This window comes from Rhineura floridana, chromosome 6 (assembly GCF_030035675.1).
Source record: "Rhineura floridana isolate rRhiFlo1 chromosome 6, rRhiFlo1.hap2, whole genome shotgun sequence".
NCBI classification, from domain to species: Eukaryota; Metazoa; Chordata; class Lepidosauria; order Squamata; family Rhineuridae; genus Rhineura; species Rhineura floridana.
This window is the reverse complement of record NC_084485.1, coordinates 71,725,908-71,746,318: the sequence shown is the minus strand read 5'-3', so window position 1 is coordinate 71,746,318 and position 20,411 is coordinate 71,725,908. Positions and strand designations below refer to the sequence as shown.

The window sequence follows — 20,411 nt, the reverse complement described above, 5'->3', positions numbered from 1 at the left end:
AAGGCAGAAAAGTACTAACCAAGGTAGTTAACACTGATAATTCACAAAACTGTTGTTGCTAACAAAGGGATCCTAGCATTGGTAAGCCAATTAACACATACACGCTAAACATCGTTTGCCTCGGTTCAGTCCACAAGTGATAGCCCTTAATCTCTTTTTGTACTGTAATTCAGAGGTTTGAAGTTGCAGTCTCTCTTTGATGTTCACTCGCTATCACGTTGCTTTGATGCCCTCTCTTTACTATTCATAGGTTTAATTGCGCAGCAGATGTCGCAACGTACGCAGGTCCATCTTCCACGCCTTGGTAATAAAACTTTGGGGGCACAGCAAAGAGATTAACTGTGCGACCCTATGTATATTTACTCGGAAGAAAGTTCTACTCAGTTCAATGGGCCTTACTCGTAACCAGAGCTTGGAAGTTACTTTTTTTGAACTACAACTGCCATCAGCCCAATCCAGTGGCCATGCTGGTTGGGGCTGATGGGAGTTGTAGTTTAAAAAAGTAACTTTCCCAAGCTCTGCTTGTAACTAAACGGGTACAGAACTGTAAGCGAACACAACGTAATGGGGGGGGAGAGAGAGACACTGGAAGCCACAGACAGGATGTTCGCATTGCCTGTCCGCCCTCCGCTACTGTGGCAAACGTAGTTTCCCGACGAGGCGGGATGGTGGGAGGAGAGTCCTTTTCAAACGCAAGCGTTTCCTTTCGGCCGTCTGATGGGAAGCCGTGTGTGTCTGTCCTCTCTTCTCCAATGGGCTTTGCTGCCCTAAACCACTCCCCTGCTATAACTATTTCTGCAGGGAGAAAGAGCTAATCATCTTTCAGAGTTTCTAGGTCTGAGTGCAAGGGAGATGGAACCATGGTTACCTGTAGGAGGTGGAGGAGGAAGCGGTGGCGGTGGCGGCCGCCGGGCTACCAAAGCGAGTGGATCCAGTAGGATTCCGTGCAGGTACAGAGCATCATGGCCGAGAAAAGGAATCGTTTGACTCTTCCGGCATTGCATTTCCTCGCTCAGATAGTTTAGAAGAGTTGTGCCAGGCTTCATGTGCGTTCTGATGGTAGCAGGGTTCAAAAGTGGAACCTCCCTGACTGGTTGGTTCGCTTTTGTGGGTGTGGGTGTGTTTTGATGTAGGCTTTACTTAATGAATGGCTGGGACAGGCAGTCGAAGGTCTGGGAAAGTGATTCTGCAGCAGTGTTGTTTTGCACGACAACTGAGCGATTCCTTACCAGCGGTAGGCAAACTTTGGTGACCTCGCTTCCGCTTGTATCCTATCCCCCCGACTGAGGACTTGGAGCGCGCTCGCAGGCTTTGTGGCCCAGTACATTATGGAGACGGGCGGGAAGAGTAAATCCGGTTGGATTGTTTTACCTTAATGAATGTGCGGCGCTCGCAATCGTGGGGGTGGAGGAAGAGGGGGATACGAGGGTGGCCTCTTAAACACCATTTCCCAGTATTGTTGCTCGTACTTTCAGGGCGTGGCGTTGGCTGTAGCCCGGCCGAAGGAAAGCTGTGCACAAGATCACGCCCTTTGTCCTCTGAAACAAAAACTTTGAGAGGGTCCCTCTCCCGGTTCGGCTGGTATGGAAAACGATGTGGAGAAAATACGCACGCGTGCAAAGTTAATGGCACATTGGCTGTTAAATAAAACGGGATAAGGAGCGGCACGCTCTGAGTGGCTCAGTTTCTGCTCATAAGGGTTAAGCAAGTAACTGTCTAGGATTGGTGTCTCTTAGCCAAGGTAATGTGGTAAGGGCTGAGAACTTCTAATAAGAGTTACCAACTTTTGCTGAAAGCTGCCCCTTTGAATGAGGCTAGAACAGAAGTCTTGGCATAGTAAGGCCACAGTCCCAAATAACACCCAAACTTCATAAAATAAGTTATCAGATTTGCTGGCTGTACTGTCTATACGCTGCAGCGTTTTTGCTGGCTTGGAGCAGTGTATTGCTGACTTTTGTGTCAAACCTAGTTTTTAGCAATAGGTATCCTTAAAAAGAAATACATGCATCCCCCTGTGGCTCTGCTGCAGCTTTAAATATAAGTACTTAATGAAGTGAGGATGTATCAGGTGCAAATTGCACATCTCATTTCCAGGTCCTTTAAGGCTTTCTTCTTCAGTTGACTGTACTGTTGCTGTTTATCCCCACTCTAAATGCCACCACACAAAGGAGAGGCCTTAGCTCAGTGGCAGAGCACATGCGTTGCATACAGAAGATCCCAGGTTCAATTCCTGGCATCTCCAAGTAGGGCTGGAAAAGGCCCCTATCTGAAAACCCTACAGAGCTGCTGCCAGGCAGTGTTGACAGTACTGAACCAGATAAACCAATAGTCTGCCTCATTAATCGGACCACTTCCTTTTTTTTTTTTTTTTTTTTTTTTTTTCAATAATTTTTATTCAGATTTTCATAAAACATACAAGACAAAATCATAAAACATTCAAAGACAAAAAACAAAATCAAAAATAGTTAAACAAAAAGAAAAAAAGAAAAAAAAAACACAAAAATAAAAAATAAAGAGTAAAATATTGACTTCCCATTTGTCAAAGATCAAATCAGTTATAAGTCTATAATATATAACAATCCTGTCTCTTAAGTCATATTATAAAATCACTTTCCTCCAGTAGTTATCTTACTTAATCATCAAATCTCATAAACATTACTTTATTCTTTCCACAAAAAGTCAAAGAGAGGTTTCAATTCTTTAAGAAATATATCTATCAATTTTTTTTTCCAGATAAGCATATCGATTAATCCATCTCATTACTAATTATGATAATCTTATTGTCATAACCATAGTCAAAATAAACATTTCAATTAATCCATCACATCAGAATCTGTTAGGTTCAATAATTTCAGTAGCCATTGTTCTATTATCTCTATTAGTTCCATTTTCCATCTTCCATCTTCAGTAGTCTTGTTAAGTCCAGTAATTTCAATATCCAATCTTCCATTATCAGTATTCCATAATAATCTTGCTGTCAAAGCCATAGTCATATAGTAAAAGTCTGATGGGGATTACCTCTATCCCAAATATTTTCTTGCCATCCATTCTGAATAGGTTGCTGAAATACTGCTGTAAAATCATATCTCTGTTCTTTTTTTCAAAATACACTGGGTCATCTCTTAAAAGTTTTTCCATTGTCACATGGCTGCAGTTAATTCCATAGATTTTCTCTATATTGGGCTCCATCACATCATTCCAGTCCAGAAGATTATCCATGCCATTGATAACTTTATCTCTAGAATCTTCATTCATTTCTTCAGAGATAACATTGAGTTCCAAACAATAGATTTTATTTCTAAAGTCCATAGACTCCAAATCTTGTTCCTGTTCCACGTTGGTTCCAATCTCCGGGATCTCCTCTCTCACAGGGACCCCTATTCCAGTCTCCAGGGTCACCTCTCTCACAGGGACCCCTGTTCCAATCTCCGGGATCTCCTCTCTCACAGGGACCCCTTCCAGGGTCACCTCTCTCACAGGGACCCTTATATCTTTAATCTCCTGCTTCATTTTACTCAATTCAATTTTCATTATCTCAATCTCATCCATTATTTTCTGAAACATAGTTATTTCCAGATTTTCAGCCACTTTCTTAATTGCCATTTTAAAAGAAAAATATAGGAAAACCACTTCTTATTTCAGCAACAATTGGGTTAATACTCCAAACTTGGTGACATCACAGTATAAACAGAGCAGACAGCCTTATCTCTCCAATAGTTAAGTAAACAAAATGCAGTTCCCAGGATCGAAACAATTAATGGCAATCGTCAAGAAACAGATTCGTCAAAATAAAATAGACCAAAAAGAGAGTAGTCTCAAAACAGTATAATATTTTTCAAAATAAAAATCTGGAATAGAAATCCCTCTTCTGTGTATATCTTTAGAATGCAAATCCAGGACAGCTTTTTGCAACAAAAACAGAGATAAGCTATTAATTAGTGCGTAGCAGAGAGAAGTTATGGCTCCCCAGTGAGATGTCAAAAACTGATCAATCTGGCAAATCTCTTTTAAACAGCAACAATTTAAGTCAAGTAAAAGAAAAATATAGAAAGAAGGGTGCTTGCCTGTTAGTGCGTTCTCTCTTAGAAGATAAGGTGAACGTTCGCTTTATCAGATAGAGCTTGCTGTTAAAAATCCGTCCCACCTTCGTCGGCTGGACCTCGTCCCATAAATTAATGAGATCTGGTCGTCCCAACAAAAATAGGCTTTGAGGTTAATCTCTTCGTTTCTCCCTACCCGGGAGAAGTTTAATCAGTCAAAAAAAAAAAGAAAAAACTGACTGATATATCTGAATAAGCTTCTTTTGAGGCAGGAGCCCGTCTCAAAAGCAGGCACAGGCTAAGTCACCCTTCCCGGAAGTCCAATCGGACCACTTCCTATATTCCTTACCGCCGTTCCAAATAGCGTAGGCAAAAGTGCTTTCTGTTTTGCCCTGCAACTGGATTTGTAGTACCATCGTGATATGGCTGGTGATTGTATGCCAATAGCATTTCTTGCTTTATCTGCACTTTTCTACCCTACCCTTCATTATGGTTCTTTTTTTATCTCCTCCAATAAAAGTTCAAAAAGTATCAGAATTTTTTTTAATCTGAGGACTTTTCCTGCCTTGTCAGTTTGTCAGCTAGAGGAAGGGAGAATGGGCAATGGTCATTCCATTGAGGGTTATGGTGAAGGAGGAGGAATTTGGCAAGTACTGTGCCATGCCTGTTAGGAGTGATCAAAGAGAGACTTTGTGTCACGAGGAGAAAATATGAAAAGTTCCATTCTCAAATTGGTTGAACTCTGTACCAAAATAATGGGTGGAGTATTGAAAATGCATTTTTGGATAGGATGTATCTGAACTGAAATGCAATTGTAATAGTCATCGCCCTATTCCTGTGATTTTAATCTGTTTTGATTGTTTTTAACATTTAATTTTAAACTGTTGTAACCCACCCTGGGACCTGCTGGTGAAGGGCGGGTAATAAATTTAATAATAATGTTTAAAAACTAAAAACAAGCCCTGGTACAAGGATATTCAAAATCATATTTCTGTCTGTCTCTTGCATGACACTAAATAGTGGGACTGATGCTCAAAAGTGCTTAAGGGACACATTTGAAATCTGTCTATAGACTGTCCTGGCTTTGATTTCTAGGGCTTACCATATAGCTGTCTGCTTTTGTAGGTTTTTCACTCAACACAGCAATGGCATAGAGTGGTGCCTTCTCTTGTCCTGCTCTTCTGAACCTCTTCCTGGAATTTTGAGCCCCTTTACTGCCTGGCAAATGTGACCTCCTGCTCCATCCTTTTGGACATTTATAAGTTTCTGTTGAATGAGGAATGTTGCTGGTCATCTTCATGCTTGAACTTGCGTTAGACATGTGGACTGTGTCCGTATATACCCAGCCAAGGTGTCAGCAGGATTTTCTGGGCCCGGTGTACTACATGTGGATTGGGCCCTCTGCCCTATTTTTAAAAGAGGACACAGATGTACATAAAAAATGCATCTGCTTTGCGCCGTTTGCAGATTTGTATCCTTTTTTTTGCATGTGGGGGTGGAGGGCCTAAAAATAAGTCAGGACCACATGCAAGTAATAAGATGTCTGACTCAGTGTTAACAGGTTAAGATTGTCCTCGTAATTGTAATTTCATACTAGAAAGACTTGACCTGTTGAATTTCTGCCTTCCACAAGTTGCTAAAGGTACTTTTCCCAATGCCATCCCTAAAACATGCAAAGAATGCTTGTTGTAAGCCATTTATGTTACTTATAGGTCTCTTGATCAATTGATCTTTGGCTGGCAATACTACATTCAGTGCAAGCCCAGGTATGGTGTTTCAGATAGCTGGGATGGGGGCAAAAGAGTTCTCAGATTTACAGCAGCAAAGGTTCAGGTGCTTATGCGTGAATAAATTCTGGATTAGACTTAAAAAGTAAGCTGTGTATTCTAAAAGCATTTGTTGTGCTTATTTATTATTTAATAAGGACAGCAATGTTATTGGCACGGGTCAAACAACCAACCTTTTATTTATTTTTTGAGCAAAATGTATATGAGCCTTTGAGATGAATATGCCAGTTTTAGTATTTATAACAGCAGCAGCAACAACCCAGAGTCCCCTATTTTCCTTTCCTTTCCATGGGTGGGAAAGCAATTAGTCACTCACTTGGTTGGTGCTACGAACTGAACCCCAGTTGCATTTCCCTAAACGTTCTCCCCCAACATTCTAAGAGACTGGAAAGTAACACTGGACTGCACTGCAGGTTGTCGTATATTAATCTCTGTCAGCCCCCCAGTAATATTGGTACAGCTACTTCATAGGGATGATGTAACCCACACTTTCTCTGCCACAATACTCACCCCCTGCAATATAGATATGCTAAGGATAGATTTAATGTTTACTTACTGGGGGGGGGATTAACATTGCATGGAATTAATCCTGAATTAGAAAGAGCATGGATTCCTATCTTTGCTGCTACCTTTTGCTTTTGCATGGACATGTTAGTGCCCAATTGCAATTGAGAAACCCTAGATTTCTCAATTAATTTATCAGAGCAACAATCACTTTTCAATCACGGAAGATGAAAAACAGCATCAAAATGAAATAGGAAGTCCCTTCAAAATGAACATGGCAGTGGTTCTTCATCTGAATCTAGAAAACAAACTCTATACATGTACCAAGGAAGTGCAAAAAACGGCTTCAAAATGAACAATGTTGAAGCCAATTTGGGCTCGTACATATAACTCTAAATTTCTTTCTAGCAGTCATCAGACGCATCTCTGATTTCACTCATTGGCTTAAAACACTGAAATGTAGGAGCAGGCTTGTATATCACAAAGCAATTGTTTTGAATAGTGCCTGCAGATTGTTTCATAACCTTTGTTCTAAAAAGGCTAGTGGCTTGTTTTTTTTATAAAAAAATTCTTTTCATCCTTGTAGGAAGCAGCTTGTTAAAGCCCAGTAAAGAGTTCAAGGGTGTTTGTATTTTCTATTTGGCATACTGATTTTACTGGGACTTTGCTATCTAGATACTATCATTTTTGGATGGAATTCTGATACCTACTACAAATCTGTTTTTACTTGGTTTTCAGGAACTTTGCCCGCGGAGCATGCAGATGGGGTCAGAACTGCCGATTCTCCCATGATAGGAAGTCTGCTCAGATCTGCAGGTATTTCCAGAATGGATTCTGTGATTATGGAGACCGCTGCAGGTAAAGACTTCTTTTTAAAAAACCCAGAAACTCTCTTCCTTCTCCCCACCCCCAAATCTGCTAGATGGAAGGAACTAGAAACTTAACAACACAATTTTTCAGATGTATTAGTGGCTTATGTTCAAAGTTATTCCTTCAAGTTAAAATAAAGTTCTGGGGATTGCACAAAAATGCCACAGGAGAAAGGAAATTTAACTTCGAGATCATATTGCCCATCTATAAATATTCTGATTACTAAGGCCCAGTGGAAGTACTCCTTTTGAGGAAAAAAAATATTCCACCAGGACTGTCTCCAGTCCTACAAACATTGGCTTAATTTAAGGTAGCAGAAACCTTTGGGAAAAGACAAAACTAACTGCTTCAGAATAGTATTTGGCTTTATAGTAATTGGATGAAATCAATATTCAGAAATGGTATACTTACACATTAGATGCTGGTTACCTACAGGAAATGGGCATTACCTTCACACCCTCCTTGTAAATGTGCACATCCCTGGTCTGATCCAGTAAGGCCATTTTTAGGGTTGTGTTTAACATAACACTAAGTTGGGGCCCCATCAGTGCAAGAATTACCTCTAGAACAACAGGACATCCCCCCGCACGCTCCCTAAATCTGTCCTAGGGGTTCCTCCAACCCTCTGGAGTAGATGGGGAGGAGTCCCATTGTGCAAGCAATAATCCTTGCGCTGATGGGACGAGTTAATAGAATACTGCTGATGTTCTGGGACAGGCGGTTTTGGCCTCTGCGTATTGTAAAAATACACACCCCATTGGCCAAGCTGATGTTGTGTATAATGTGCTGAAGTTCCTGCTGTATTATGGTGATGTTGGAAATGGTGACTTGATGCTAGGCCAGCACAAGAAACTAGGCTGGAAGGGCAGATTATCTAGAGCTGAAATTTAGTAGCTAGAACAGCATCCCTTTCTCGAATCGTCTTTCTGTGGTTTCTGCCACTGTCAACTGTTCAGAGAACAAAGTTCTGTTTGGACTCTTAATGAAACATCTCCCCAGTGAAGACTTTACAGTAGATGTTGCACTAGGTACATTACTTATCTTCTGAATGATCCCTAAACTATATTAGACAACACTTTTGTGCAGCATTATAGAAGGTGTTGGTAATTCATATCATTCTTCAGGATATTCAAAGCACTTCTCAAAATTCATCTGGGGAAAACCTTTTTACAATGGGCTTTGCCACCCTGGGCTCCTACTGGGAGAAACGGTGGGATATAAATCTGATAAAATAAATAAATAAAATAAATACATTAGCTTCATATTAAAGATCAGGGTGCAGAAGCTCCAGCCTCTGGGCTTAATTAGGCCTGCCAGGCATCCCCATTTGGCCTGCCGGTCCTTTATGGTAAGCCACACCCACCTGACATCATATATGACATCAGGCATGGGTCAGGTAGATATGTGGCTGGACCAAAAGGGCAGGACTTGCAAAGTGCTGTGCTTTGATGTCTATGTAGCAACAGGTGATTGACAGGTGGGCAGCTCTACTCACCTGCCAGACTTGGCCTATGGGAGGGGGAATAAGGATTGGGCCTACTGGTCAAATCCAGTCCCCTCTCCTGTTGTATATGGAAGGGCAGAGAGCACAGATGCTTTAAAGCATCTCACTTACTGAGGTCTTGCCTGTGGGTAAAAGTCTCACCCTTGGTTGCCACACTATAGGCTTTACTGCTAGATTTTCTTCTGGCTCCTTGTTTATAAGTACATAAATTCTTTGTATTGTAAGTACAAAAGTTCATAAGATCAGTTTCTCTCTAGTCCTTTTTTAAATTGGATATTCTAGTTAAATGCTGTAGTTCCAAAATACTGGTGGAGTGATCTACAAATAATTAAATTTCCACATGTGCCAGGCATGTTGGAAGGCTTGGAGAAAATGAAAAAGTAAAATAAGTTGTCAATATGCTTATCTCAGTCTGGATTTTAGTGACTAAAAACTGGGGGTGGGGGGATTGCCATCAGCAGGAGAATGAGAAAATAATGTTTGGTACAGAATATTATGGTTTTAAGATTTCATACTTTACTCTTGGAGGGAGAGGTTACCAAGAAAAGACTAATTGAAACAGTAGAATAAGTTTATTTGATATTGGAAGAAGAAAAATCCAGCTATTATAAGAAAAAAGATGTTGGAGGTTACTAAATAAAAATGAGTTGTGCAGGGGAGTCCTGTTCTTATGCCCCTGCTAACTGGGCAATGAAGCACCTTTTAAAAAGGTGACAGCTCCTAGAGAGAGAGCAAGGGAACATCAGCTGTCCTTATCATCCCAGCACAGTATCCCTTTCAGTGGTAGTTTGCTGGTTCTCTCTGGAGAAACAGAGTTTAGATACATACAGAAATGTGTGTTGAGCTCTAGTGATCCTGTCTTGCTGTTTATGGAGGTGCAACTGCTGCCTTTAGAGTCTCTTTCTCAAAAGCAGCTGTTCCCTGTTTGAGACTTTTAGCAATGAGGTAATTGAGCTAGACTCTCTTTTGGGGTGAGAATATACACTTGCTTGCTATGCTGTGAATGAGATGCTATTGACATTCAATCTCTCAGCTACCAGCATATCTCGGAAGCACCAGCCTTGAGCAGATGTGGCTCAGAGTCTGCCTACCATGGATTGCAGGGAGGCATGTTGACACTGAACCGTCGGGGCTCAGAGCCAGCCATCTTACCAGAAGCTTCAGTAAGGAGTTGGGGAGGAGGCCGGCGTGGCTCTGAACCAGCTGTCTCCAGTATGGCACAGCTACAGATGAACTTTGGAAGCATGAGGATGACATTTGAGGAGGAAGATGAAGATGCTGATAAAGCCATCACTCCCCAGCATCCTCCAAACTGGGCCCTCAGTAAAGAATTCGTTCCCAGGCAGGCTGCTTCAGGTAAGCTCCCGGCAAGGCTAATGCAGACAGGCTGGTGTATTGGGCTGGGCTCTTTTTGCAGCCATGGTTATATAGCTCCTGGATATGTAGTGGGGCACATCTGCAAAACATGTGGGAATGCAAGTGCCAGCTTCAGTTCATTCTGACCAGAAGCATGACCTTCCACTAGAAGCAGTGTGTCATGGGACTCTCAAACTCTGGTTGTCCTTTGACTTGAATTCCAATTATGTTTTTTTCTTGCATTACCCCAGCCTGTGTCTCATGATCTTCATGACAGCTAACTAATAAATCTATGTCAAAATGACTTTGTTACGAAGACCCCTGGACATTTGATTTGTGCAGAGTCTAGCATTTTCAAGCATTTCATAAACATAATGATAGTGGTTGGACTGGTAGTGGTTTCACCTAACCTCATAGTTAGGTGTCTGTCTGCTGCTCAGGTTCCAGATCCCATGAACAGAGACTGGATACCATATCCCTGCTGTCAGAAGATGCATCCACCAAGGAGGCTGCTCCTCCTGCGGTCTCAGAGGAGCCAAAGGTAGGTGGGATGTCTGAAACATAGAGATAAGGCTGGAAACTGCCAATGGGGAAAAAAATTAATGGGATTCTCTTGAGTTCTCGTAGATACTGTTGCTTCTATCCCATATGGCAAGACAGTAAACCGTCAGCTTTTGGGGTGCCTAGCCATTCTTCTCTGCAGCAAGTTAGCAAGTGAAATGCGCAGGCCGCTATGTTGGTGCTGCATGGATCTGCTGCTAAACCCCCTAGTCTGTGCTTTCAAACACAGATTATACAGCCAGCATGGATTTTTCACATTCTGCCATGTTAAATTGAAAATATCCCCCATGCCAGTCTGTTGTTCCCCTTAAACTCATTTCAAAACAAAATCTTACAAAACCGATAATCCTGAACTCAGAAACTCTTGATTCACAATCCTCTTAAGGTTTTGTGGCAATACACAAAAGACTAAGAGAGAATCTAGAGTTCAAAGACTAAAACAAGAGTAAAATAATCCAGACTGCTGTTGGACTTTTTTCTCTCAGTGGTCTCATAATTTGTTAATTAATTAATTTCAATTAAAAATTGGCCATCCTGTTTCATTGCCCTTAGCTCACTGGTGTTCCAAGGTGCAGACCGGGCTCCACAATGCCCAAGAGGGCACTCAGGGGCAACCGTGTCAAGAGCCCAAAGCGCCTCACTGTTCCACAGTGTGACAAGGGCTTCAACAGGGTCACCTGCTCTATCTACTGGGAACTCCCCCAGGGCATTCAGGAATCCAGTGGATTCCATTAGGCTAGATTTTATCATCATTGTTTTCAGATTTTAATGTTTATTATATTTGTATGCCTATTTTGTACGTCGCCCAGAGTGGCTGGATAACCAGCCAGATGGGCGACTAAGAAATTTAATAAACAAACAAACACACAGACATACACACACACATATAGGGGTGGTACTAAAGGGACTACAAAGGTAAAATTTAACATAGAAGGCATAAAATCAGAGGCTCTACCTTCAGTCCCTCCCAAAGGCTCTCCAGATCGTTTTCAAAAGTCTCTGGAAAACCAACAGGGAGGGAGTAGAGCAGACTTCTTGGGAGAGGGTATTCCAAAGCTTGGGGGCCACAGCAGAAAAAGCTCTCTCCCACGTGCCTGTCAGTCTAACATCTTTTATTCCAGGCATGCAGAGGAGACCAGAGGCAGATGAATTGTTGCTTCTTCCCTACTAAAACAAGATCAGCACACCATATGTCTTGTTTCTGTTATTTGGACTGATTGCAGGTGTTGCCTCACTCACCCATATGCTCAGAGGCACATATTACCCAAATTATTCCAAGCTACACAGGAAGTGGATTGGACTGTGAAAGACCAACCCAAATTGTGTTTGCATTTTGACAAATTTGTAAGGCAGTACAATATCTCAGAGAGGAGGTCAGGTCTCCTGCTATCCTGGTGCATTCGCTGTAGCTGCTCAGTTTTTCTGCTTTTTAAAGTTTGATAGAAATATCTGTTGGCTATAGGTACATTCTTAAACCACAAGTTTTTTTGCTTATTAGTGAACAGCTGTATAGGTCCCACATAGTGAAATACAGACTAGCATGACTGGTCATAAACAACATATTTAGCGTATCTTAAGCAACTAGCTGGTCTCTTGCGGCATGGTGCAAAAGCTGGATCTTGCAACCTGTGGACATGGGGACCTGTAGAGAAACACCTCTTGGCACATGCTCCTTTCTCTCCCCTGGCTGCATGCTGTATTTTCTCTTTTCCTTTCCTCCCATTACCACCCACGCTGGATCTGTCAAAAGAAACAGGTAGGCTCCAGTGGCTATGAACAAGGTAGTCCAGGCAGTCTTGGAAGAGGGAACAGGGAAAAAATGGAATGTGGAAAGAAAAGATTGGGAAGAGGAATAAAGATGTAAAGGCCTGGAAAATTTCAGGAAAAAATGTTCTTCCCTGGTTTTCTTAACTTTTTCATTTTTTCTGAAAAACTGTGGGAAACAGGGAGGGGTGGTGATTTTATACCAGCATGGGATCCTATTGGGTCCAGGCCCTGTGGTAGCCCAGCTGTCACTGCTGATTCCACCTACCCAACATCAGATTGGTGAAGGTTGTACTATCACCACCCATAGTCTTCCTTTGGTGTGAGCCTGCAATAAACAGGCTGCAGAGCTGCAGAAGTTCTTTAACTTAACATTGTAAATAAGATAAATGGGAAGCCAAGCTCTGGAGTACATCCTGCCACGTGGAACAAGTGCAGACCTCGGGTTGCAGGACAAGTCTTCAGAGCAACCGTAGTAGTAGAGAAGACAGCTGGGATCTGCTTTATGAAGTACTTTCCAACTGTGGTGTTCCTTTTTCAGGCAACTGATGGTTTGGGAGTGGTGGCAGCAGCTGCTGAAGAGGTACAGAAGAGTGAGGATGTAGTATGCGGCATCTGCATGGACAAAGTCTCTCAGAAGACCTTGCCTCAGGAACGTCTCTTTGGTATTCTTCCCAATTGCACCCATGCCTATTGTGTGGGCTGTATCCGGAAGTGGCGGAAAAGCCGGGACTTTCATAACGCGGTGATAAAGTAAGCGCGTTGTGGCAGTCGCTTGCCTTGTGCTTTTGTAAATTGAAACTTCTGTCAGGTTGCTATCTGGTGTGTATAAAATCTCTGCACTGGCTTTCAGCCAGACAGTCACTTTCCTGTTTACAGATTCTTGTACTCTATTACCAGTTTTGTCTGCAATGTAGGAAAAGCCTCTCTTCCTGCCTTGAGCTGTTTGGAGGAAGTGTAGGATCCCGTTTCTATGTGCTGTCTATAGCAGCAGGCTTCCAATCTTTTTTAGGCCCACCTTTAACCAAACTACATTTCGGGACCCATTTCTTATTTTTTTTACCATATATTTGTGTGGTGGTACCACTACTGTTATTGTGACCCACCTGAGATCAGGCTATGAACCTGTAGTGTTTCCTGATCTACCAGCTGAAGACCAATGGTCTAGAATGGAAAAGAATTGGAAGTGAGGGCAGGTTTCTGGACAAAAGAGCAAGCTTTATTCTCGAAGGCTCCCACTGAAGTTGTATGGGAGCAAGTAAGTGGAATGCCACAACTGGAGGAGAAGCTAACCTCCTACAGGAACACTGGGTTTATGAAGGGCACATCTAGTACCAAAAGTGTCCATGCACATATACCTTGACTTTCTCCCATTCATTCCTGTGGAAATGAAGTGATACTCTTGAGGAAACAATGGAGGCATAAACTACCCTCAACACTGAATGGCCTGATTTCCACTAAGGGACCTGGGGAAGTATTGATGAGGGTGCCCATCTTGGTTATAAGCATATGGTAAGCTGCTTAGTCTTGGTCACGAGTCCTTATCAGCTTTACAAAATCTTGCCAAATAGCAAGTCTTGCAGTGTGTCCTCTGCATGTCTATTCTGGTTGGCCCCACTGAGTTCAGTTGGGCTTACTCCCAGGTAAGAGTGTGTCGGATAGCAGCCTTTTATAAAAGCACTTTTTATCAAGGGGGTTCTTGGCTGTGCTGCTCCCTCCAGCATACCCAGGAGGTTGCTGTAATGCTCCCTCGTTGCAAAACACTCTTAACGTTGGGTGTATTGTGCATATTGGTTTGAGCTAGAAGCACAGCAATTATCCTTCTAGGGTTTGATTGGGTATATTACGTGCTGCATTTGAGAAATTAAATCTGCTGGGGCACTTGCCAAGGACATAGTTCCTAAAGGCAGAGAATGCAGGCTTGCAGAAAAACAATAGCTTCCCAAACTTGGTTTAGCCATTGCCTTAGCAGTTGTGTTCATTGAATGCTCTTGAACGCTTCTCAGAGTCTTAGCAAAGAAGTATAGGCTTAAGGACAGATGGGGTTGCTGATGAGAAGGGAGAAATTGGAATAAACATAACAGTAAAGACCTCCTCCCCCAGTGTATACACTCCTGCAGCTGCATGGGAGATACTTTTCCTGGACACATTTTGAATATGAATGTCATAACCAGGGCTAATTTGTTTTAATGGGCCTTTGCCACTCTGCTGGGAGGTAGGATGATTATCAGGCCCACCAGTGATGTTGTGATATTAAACACATACCATGACTGCAATAGGCCATGGCGTATGGGTGTTTGTGAAAGGAAACAGTTTTGGAAGGTTTCATGAGCATGGAATTGGATACTGGAAAGACTCGTAATCTTAAAAAAATATACATAAAGAATATCGGAAAATGAATGCAGGTGCAATAAACTGTAAAGAGACTTGTCTATAAGTCTAGTGAGGTTGTGGGCTCTCCAACACTGGAGGCATTCAAGAGGCAGCTGGGCAGCCACCTGTCGGGCATGCTTTAAGCTGGATTCCTGCATTGAGCAGGGGATTGGAGTCAATGGCCTTATAGGCCCTGTCCATCTCTACTATTCTATAATTCTGTATCACAACAGTATAGTTTATATTAGATGGATGAAAACAATGCATAGCATACACTAGGCATGCTGATAACTTATTTTTATTTATTATTACATTTCTATCCTGCCTATACTCCAAGGAGCGCAAGGAGGTATACACGGTTCCTATTTCATTCTCACAACAAACCTATGAGGTAGGTTAGGCTGAGAGGTCGTTAGTGGTCCAAGGTCACCCAGTGAATATCAGTGCTGGGTGAGGATTTGAACCCTATCTCCCAGGTTCTAATCTAACACATAAAACACTACATCACGCTGGTAGTCAAGGAGCAGTGCAATACCTAGTGATAATGTCGTGCGGTACTGTTCAGCAGGATTTTAGGATCACTTTTCATATCTCAAAAACGCTACATGCATAAATTGCCCCATGCAGTTCTACGAAGAACACAATTTCACACCCCAGGGATCCTTGTACTTTGTTGTACTATACATGAAGCAGCTATGAGTCTCAAGAGATGCATCCCTACTGGTAAGGCAGCTGGTCAAAAGATGAAATCCTTCGAGGCGTCTGATCTTGACTGAAAACCTGAGGGCTGCCAGTAGTTAAGGAACATGTTGGATTGAAGGTTCAAATGAACTGTGAATTTTATCCCAGCCTCTTTATTTTCATTCCCCAGGGGCTGCCCAGAGTGCAGAGTCACTTCAACTTATTTTATCCCCAACCAATACTGGGTTTTTGATTCAGAAGAGAAGGAAAAACTGATTAAGAATTTCAAGGCACGGACTAGGTAAGCAGCTAACACTTCAGCAATTGTCACTGAATACTTCTAATGCTGTTGAAATACCTAGTTCTTCAGTCAAAACCGTTGGCAAGAACTGTGGAGAAGACCAGGCCAAGGATAAGCTTCTTGAGCTGAAATAGGTGTTCTGATTGTGGTTAAATGTGATGTTTAAGACCTAAAGACAGGAAATAGTGTGTTTTGATTAAGGCTACCCATCAGTGTTGCCCGAGGAGGGAGGCTCCACTCATGTACATACCCTGTGGTGTTCCTTCAGAGGTTAGAAAAGTTACTTTTTTGAACTACAACTCCCATCAGCCCTAGGCAACATGGCCACTGGATTAGGCTGATGGGAGCTGTAGTTCAAAAAAGTAACTTTTCCAAGTTCTGTGTTCCTTTCACTGTTAAGCATGTCTTGCTGCTGTGCCTGTGATTCTGTCTGCATACCCAGTTCCCTGCTCCAGTTAGCCTCAATTCTGGGTGACAATGTTGGTCCCTAACAAACATCCCCAACCTGGTATCCTTCAGTTGCTTAAGACTACAGTCTGCAAAGCTGTGCTGGCTGGGGCTGATGAGAGGGCACCAGGTTGGGAAAGTCTGGTCTACATTTATTCAGATTCGTCAGTTCTAATTACCGCCTGTGTTCCTTCAGACTATTTGTTATTATAGGTAACAAGTTGCTGATCAAGGAGGTTGCTCCTGTGTTTGCTTAAGATTAACACGTGGCATAATACGGCTGAGCTGCTTTTGTGTCATAAACCTCAATATACCTACTTAACCTCAGCTAAAAAGGAGAGCAGAATTAGGGTGGAAGCTGACTTGGCTAATGAAAGGCTGGCTCTACTGTGGTCTAATTATTATCTTAACTTCCCTAGCAAAATAAGATGCAAATTCTTTGTAAGAGGCAATGGTCAGTGCCCTTTTAAATCAGAGTGTATTTACCTGCATGAGCTTCCTGGAGGTCGGCTGCCAGCTGCAAAGCCACAACAGAGACCTGACCTGCGGAGACGGCGACCTGTTGTAAGTAAAATCACCTTGATGCCCTTTAATTATCTTAAGGCAGGTTATTTCCCTGAACAGTAGGATGCCCTTCCCAAGCCCTGCTGCCCAAAGCCTCTGCATACTGGGGTCCCTAGAGGATGCAGCATTGAAATGCACACTGCCTCCCCACACAACTGCTTTGGCTGTAGTTGGTCTGGCCCTAGTTATTCCAATATAAAGGTTTGTTTTCCTCAGAGTTGTAGATGACAACAGCTTGTGTGTGTGTCTACTCAGAAATAAGCTCCATTGGGTTCAATGGGACTTACTCCCAGGTTAGTGTGTATTGGATTGCAGCCTAAATTGGTGTTCCTCACCTGGTATACATAATAATTCCTTTTGCTTTTCTAGTGAAACCTGTCTGTGCTTTCAGCACAAACCTGTTTGCTGGCAGAGCAGTGATGTGATTTCAGAATGCTTTTCCTTGTGTCGCATGTTCTAGGTCTATAACCCATCTCCATCTGAGAGTTCGGATGATGACGATGATGACATGTACCTCATCCAATGGGCTCTTACTGTTGCGCTGTTGCAGAGAGAGAGAGACATTGACTATTCAGACTTTCTCATCTGGAATTCGAGTGATTCTTCTGACTAGATGATGATGATGACTACCTCATCGGAGGCTGCGAGAACAATCTTAATGACATGTGGAGCTGTGGCTTGGGGAGGATGGGTGGGGAATGAAAGGTGTCTTGATGAACTTAATGGCCCTTAGTTGTCTGGCAGGTCTTCATAGTGTTTTGGCTGGAATCCATAAGATGGGAGAATATAGGGCAAGGACCTATTTTATGTTGGGAAGGCCTCCTGATTGCACAGGGCAAGATAGTGGCTGTCACCATTGTCAGTACATAATATTTTACATCTCACAAGTGCATTGCAATTTTTCCTACCCCTTGCTTGTCTATTATCTTCACGTTCCTTTTCCCTGCCCTTAACATTTTATCACATCCTGGGCTTCCCAGCATGGGATCCATGAAGAGCCTCCCAGCTATCTCTTCTTGAAGTGTGCCAGGTTCTGATGGTGCTCAGACAGTGTCTGTGTGTACTGGACAGGCTGAGTGATCAGGTATGTTCATGCTGCTGCTAGTTTCCTCAGGAAGGCAGGCTTGCTGAGCAATGCTATTATCTACAGCAGGCAGCACCTACATCTTGCTTTTTGTCTAGCAGTGCTGGGTGTCTATGGTAAGCCTACAAAGGAGGGGTAACATGGGGTAGTGTAAACTATATCTCGATTTTTTTATTGATGCAGTGATCAATTTAGTATTGGAGGCTTAGAAATCAGTGATTTAAACCCTTAGGTCTGGGATGTGTAAGCCCCCTGAATGTATTTTTAATCCTAGAAGGATCTGGAGAACACGAAATAAAATGAGCTTTAAAAATCTAGCCATGCAAAGTCTCTTCTTTTTCCAGTTCTTGTTAAAACTTGTTTGGATGTGATGTATGAACAGTTTCTTCAAGTATCTTATTTATATTTATAAAGTGTTTCTACACTGCCATGTCATAAAATATCAGGGCAGTGTAGACTGTTACAACATAAAACACAATTTAAAAATACAGATAATCACTAATCAAAATATATTGTGCACACACAGATATAAATACAGCATGTGAACACAAATACATTTGGAATCTTTTCCTATATTCTGTGGTATCCTGCCCCCCCCCGCCCTTTCTCAGTACTGAAATGTGCTTCTCTGGCCGTGTGGCTGGCAGAATGGTAACAGATAACAGTGCTAGGCAGAGTGCTATTGCTGTCTTTGGCTACAGAGAAGGTACCAAGGAGCGCAGGTATAGTGCCACTCAAACAACATTCCTAAGCATGCAAACTTGTAAGTGCAGTCTGAAGTGGTCAATAGACTGTCCCCACCCTGCAAACTGAGTCCAAATTATGATCTAGGAGACTGGCACTTCCAACTAATGTGAAACATTGTATTTCCTTGAAGGCTACTTATGTTTCTGACTCTGATAACAGCCTGTTCTTCCTGTTTTTCTTATCCTGTGACCATCTTCCATAGATGAGTGACTATTAGGAAGATACCAAAGGTTCAGTGTGCATCCATCTCTGGGTGCTTCTAAGAAGCTTACATTGTTGACTGCTAGAATTGTTTTTAAGTGCTGAAGAACCATTTTCCATCCTCCATTGTGAGACAAAACAGGCCTGTGCTTCTTTGCAGTAGCACTGCTGCTGGCGTATACAATGAGAGTATTCCAGTACTAAATTACAGTATTTCAAGTTCATGACACTACCTGAACCAAATAGCTCTAGCAGGTTTTGATTTGGCTGCATGTTGAGAGACAGGTTCCAGCTGAGAGTACTTCAGCACCAAGGGCCACAATACTTGTATGGTTCGATGGGTGGTAAATTGCATGTAATGGAATTATGCAAGGCTAATGGGTATTCTGCCTTGTGAACATACTGGACTTGTTCTGATTGGACACTTTCCAATGGGAAATTTTGATCCAGTCTGTCACTGAGCTATGTAGTGGATGGACTGGACAGTATGGTGAAGAATTTAATTTCGTAGCGAAAACAGTCTTGTAGCACCTTAAGACTAAAATTTATTAAGGTCTGAGTTAGAAAGAACAGGCATTTTGCTTTTGCTTTTGGTTGGATACCAGTGTGTCCATTCCCCAATTACACTATGGTAAATTCCTGGATTTGCCATTCTCCTGAAACGGTAATTTTCTGACAGCCTAGTTGTAATCTTTTTATGTACAATAATACTTATCTAAAGAACAGTAAAATGGGAGTAAATGCCACTGAAGAACAATCTTAGTGAGCTGTCTGCAAATCTTGGCCGCTGCCCCCTTGCGATGAGTGCAGGATTAGATTCTGAAGAATATACAAGGTTACAAACTGAATAATGATATAAAACTTGTCCAATAAAGTAATGCACACTTGAGGAAAAGCTTACGTAAAATGGGTGGTCATAAAATAGCCAACACAACTCATTTTTATCTCTTGGGGTTGTGTGTGTCTCCTCAGCAATTATACAAACTTACAGAAAAATCTTAATGTCTAAAATGGGTGTGCAGACTTCAGGTTTGTGAGATCGACTTGATTTTATTACCCTGAGATCCACTGACCAGAGCCTGCTGCAGAAGCCGCACATCTAGAATTGAAGAATTCTGAGCCTGGAAATTGGATTTGAATATGAGAACTGAATAGAGCTCCAAGTCCTCCACACACAAACATCTGGTTACTCAGGCTGATAAACAATTGGGAGTCAGAAATCCTTGTTGATCCATTGCAAATCACCTAGAGAGCTAGCAGTAAGTAGATCCTGATCTACTGTTTGCCCACTCTGGTCTAAAAGGCTTCACAGGTTTCTAGCACAGGGTACTTTCCAAATGTAGCAAGGGAGAGGAATGGAGCCAGCCCTGCCATAGGCATAATGAGACAACAGTCTTGGTTAGCAGATGCTGGGAGGCAGCAGTAACAACCCTGTGCCTGTTTCCCCATTCCCCACTGTTGTGAATAGAACTGTATATTCTGTTTCATGGATGTGGTGCTAAAACCATGATTTTGCATGACCTGCAAATGTGGCCTTTGTGACACTGACAAAGTATTAGCACTTTTATGTATCTGTTCCAATTAATTATATCAAGTCACAGGAACACCATAAAGGTGTAAGGGGAAT

The 20,411-nt window shown here is 42.3% G+C and overlaps 1 protein-coding gene across 1 annotated transcript; it reads left to right on the top strand.

Annotated features, from left to right (window-relative positions):
• The first annotated feature begins 721 nt into the window (after window positions 1-721).
• LOC133387480 (probable E3 ubiquitin-protein ligase makorin-1) lies at window positions 722-18,153 on the top strand. The gene is made up of 8 exons (XM_061632324.1): window positions 722-950; window positions 7,070-7,189; window positions 9,739-10,061; window positions 10,502-10,602; window positions 12,928-13,139; window positions 15,631-15,741; window positions 16,608-16,752; window positions 17,213-18,153. Exons 1-8 carry the CDS (start codon window positions 853-855, stop codon window positions 17,363-17,365), a joined length of 1,263 nt encoding a protein of 420 aa, XP_061488308.1. The 5' UTR covers window positions 722-852; the 3' UTR covers window positions 17,366-18,153.
• Window positions 18,154-20,411: the final 2,258 nt, after the last annotated feature.

Excerpts from the sequence above, each read along its gene's own strand:
- LOC133387480 (XM_061632324.1), top strand. The coding sequence starts at position 853 with ATGGAACCATGGTTACCTGTAGGAGGTGGAGGAGGAAGCGGTGGCGGT. Across the intron at positions 10,603-12,927 it reads CGGTCTCAGAGGAGCCAAAG|GCAACTGATGGTTTGGGAGT; the intron begins GTAGGTGGGATG and ends TTCCTTTTTCAG. Across the intron at positions 15,742-16,607 it reads AATTTCAAGGCACGGACTAG|CAAAATAAGATGCAAATTCT; the intron begins GTAAGCAGCTAA and ends TAACTTCCCTAG.